The 1,832-nt window shown below is 59.4% G+C and overlaps 1 protein-coding gene across 3 annotated transcripts in view; it reads left to right on the top strand.

Moving 5' to 3' along the window:
* Positions 1-6: 6 nt before the first annotated feature.
* REEP4 (receptor accessory protein 4) overlaps positions 7-1,832 on the top strand; it is a 3,750-nt gene continuing 1,924 nt past the window's right edge. For 2 of the 3 annotated variants that reach the window (XM_006904374.3, XM_006904373.3), the window contains exons 1-4: positions 7-260; positions 1,078-1,150; positions 1,537-1,613; positions 1,704-1,824. In XM_006904374.3, coding sequence (XP_006904436.1) covers positions 229-260; positions 1,078-1,150; positions 1,537-1,613; positions 1,704-1,824 — 303 coding nt within the window. In that variant the 5' untranslated portion in view covers positions 7-228. The remainder of the gene's footprint in view (positions 261-1,077; positions 1,151-1,536; positions 1,614-1,703; positions 1,825-1,832) is intronic. The other variant, XM_025044250.1, reaches the window with a different exon arrangement.

The raw sequence follows: 1,832 nt of genomic DNA, 5'->3' as shown, positions 1-1,832 counted from the left end.
CGCGGGCCCCGGCCCCAAGTCCGTTCCTCTGTGTGCGGGCCTCCTCGCTCCAGCCAGCTGGTCTCCCCGCACTGCGGCGTTAGGAGGCGGCGGGCTCCGCCTTCGCCAAGGGGCAGCCGGAGCGCCAGTCTGGTTCCCGCAGCTCCGCTGATTCCCCCATCTCAGCCCTGCGTGAGCATCTCTCAGGCTGTCTTCTTGGAGGTCTCCCTTCGCCCCTGAGGCTGCAAGATGGTGTCCTGGATGATCTGTCGCCTAGTGGTGTGAGTATGGCCACTCTCTCAGCCCCACTTCCCGGGTGCCAGCCTGTCCCTGGGGTGGAAGCTAGGAAGGTCAGGTGGGAAAGGGGACTTTGTGAGTTCCTTCACACCAACCCTCCCAACACTCACCGCCAAGGGTTAACGGTTATGCGGCCCTGCACGCGATATCTGGCACCGCGGGCTTTTCTCCACAGCCCCCAAAGCCTCCTTGGCTGATGGCGACCCCTCTTGTACACACATGCACTGCATACAGGTGCTGTGGAGTGGAGGACCACTGGCTTGCCATAAGCCCTTTGGCAGACACAAGGTGTTGAGGCATGTTGTGGGCGGAGAATCCAGATGTCTGTTTCCCCTCAGAGCAGTCACATGACTCACCACCCTGGCCTCACCTCCCCACTCTGTCCTACTCATCACCCTTCAATACTTAGTACTTGGCTTGAATATCCCTGTCTGCGGCCTGGCAGTGCCAGGTCTGGTGGCCCTGGGCCTAACTGAATGTCCATGGGAGGGGACAGCTTAGTGCTGTCAACAGCTCACAAGCCTGCGTCCCACCCACCATGTTGAGTGGCTCTGTGCTCTGGCTCTATCGTGCACCCATGGGCCACTGCGCAGGTCTGGGCAGGCTTGGGATGTTTGTAAACAGCAGGGTGGGGAGGTGGCCTCCAGGGCACTGACTCAGGTGCAGGTTGTGCAAGCCAAGCGGGAAGAACAGGGTAGGCACTGTCACCTCACACCCGTGGTGGAGGTGGCCACCTGTGGGGGGATGCAGGGGCATAGTGCCCCTCACACTCTTCCTCTGCTTTCTGGCTTGCTCTTCCAGGCTGGTGTTTGGGATGCTGTACCCAGCTTATGCTTCCTACAAGGCTGTGAAGACTAAGAACATTCGTGAATATGTGAGCGTAGGGGTTGGCTGAGTGCTTGACTCAGGAGGGGTGGGACAACAGCCTTGGGGCGTATGATATGACTTGGCAAGGTGGGGAGGGTCTGAGCTGGCCTCCCCCTCCTCCATGGGTGTAATCTGCTGTTGGATCCTGAGCAGAGCAGGTGTGGCTAGAGGATAAGCTGTTGGGGTGCCTGTGCAGGACATTGTGGGTCAAGCCCACTGGGGGTGGGTACAGGAATGAGTGGCTTTTTCTCAGAGGCAGCTCTCTAGGGCCATCCAGGTGCCAGGGAACGCAGTGGGACAGGCTCTTTGGCATCTCAGAGCTGGGTCAGCCCGGGACAGGTGTGTTGACTCTGCAGGCTCAGCTGCTGGCCTCTGACCTCCCTGCACCCCCAGGTCCGGTGGATGATGTACTGGATCGTCTTTGCCCTCTTCATGGCGGTGGAGACCTTCACAGACATCTTTATTTCCTGGTATGGGTACAGGGCTCTGTGGGCTGTGGAAAGGGATGGACCACACTTGGCCTGGCTCCCTGGCTGACCTTGACACCTGTGCTCTGACAGGTTCCCATTCTACTACGAGATCAAGATGGCCTTCGTGCTGTGGCTGCTCTCACCCTACACCAAGGGGGCCAGCCTGCTTTACCGCAAATTCGTCCACCCATCCTTGTCCCGACATGAGAAGGTACCCCA

Source organism: Pteropus alecto, unplaced genomic scaffold (assembly GCF_000325575.1).
Source record: "Pteropus alecto unplaced genomic scaffold, ASM32557v1 scaffold160, whole genome shotgun sequence".
NCBI lineage: Eukaryota > Metazoa > Chordata > Mammalia > Chiroptera > Pteropodidae > Pteropus > Pteropus alecto.
The sequence above is the reverse complement of the archived record's forward strand: the minus strand, read 5'-3'. Positions and strand labels throughout refer to the sequence as shown.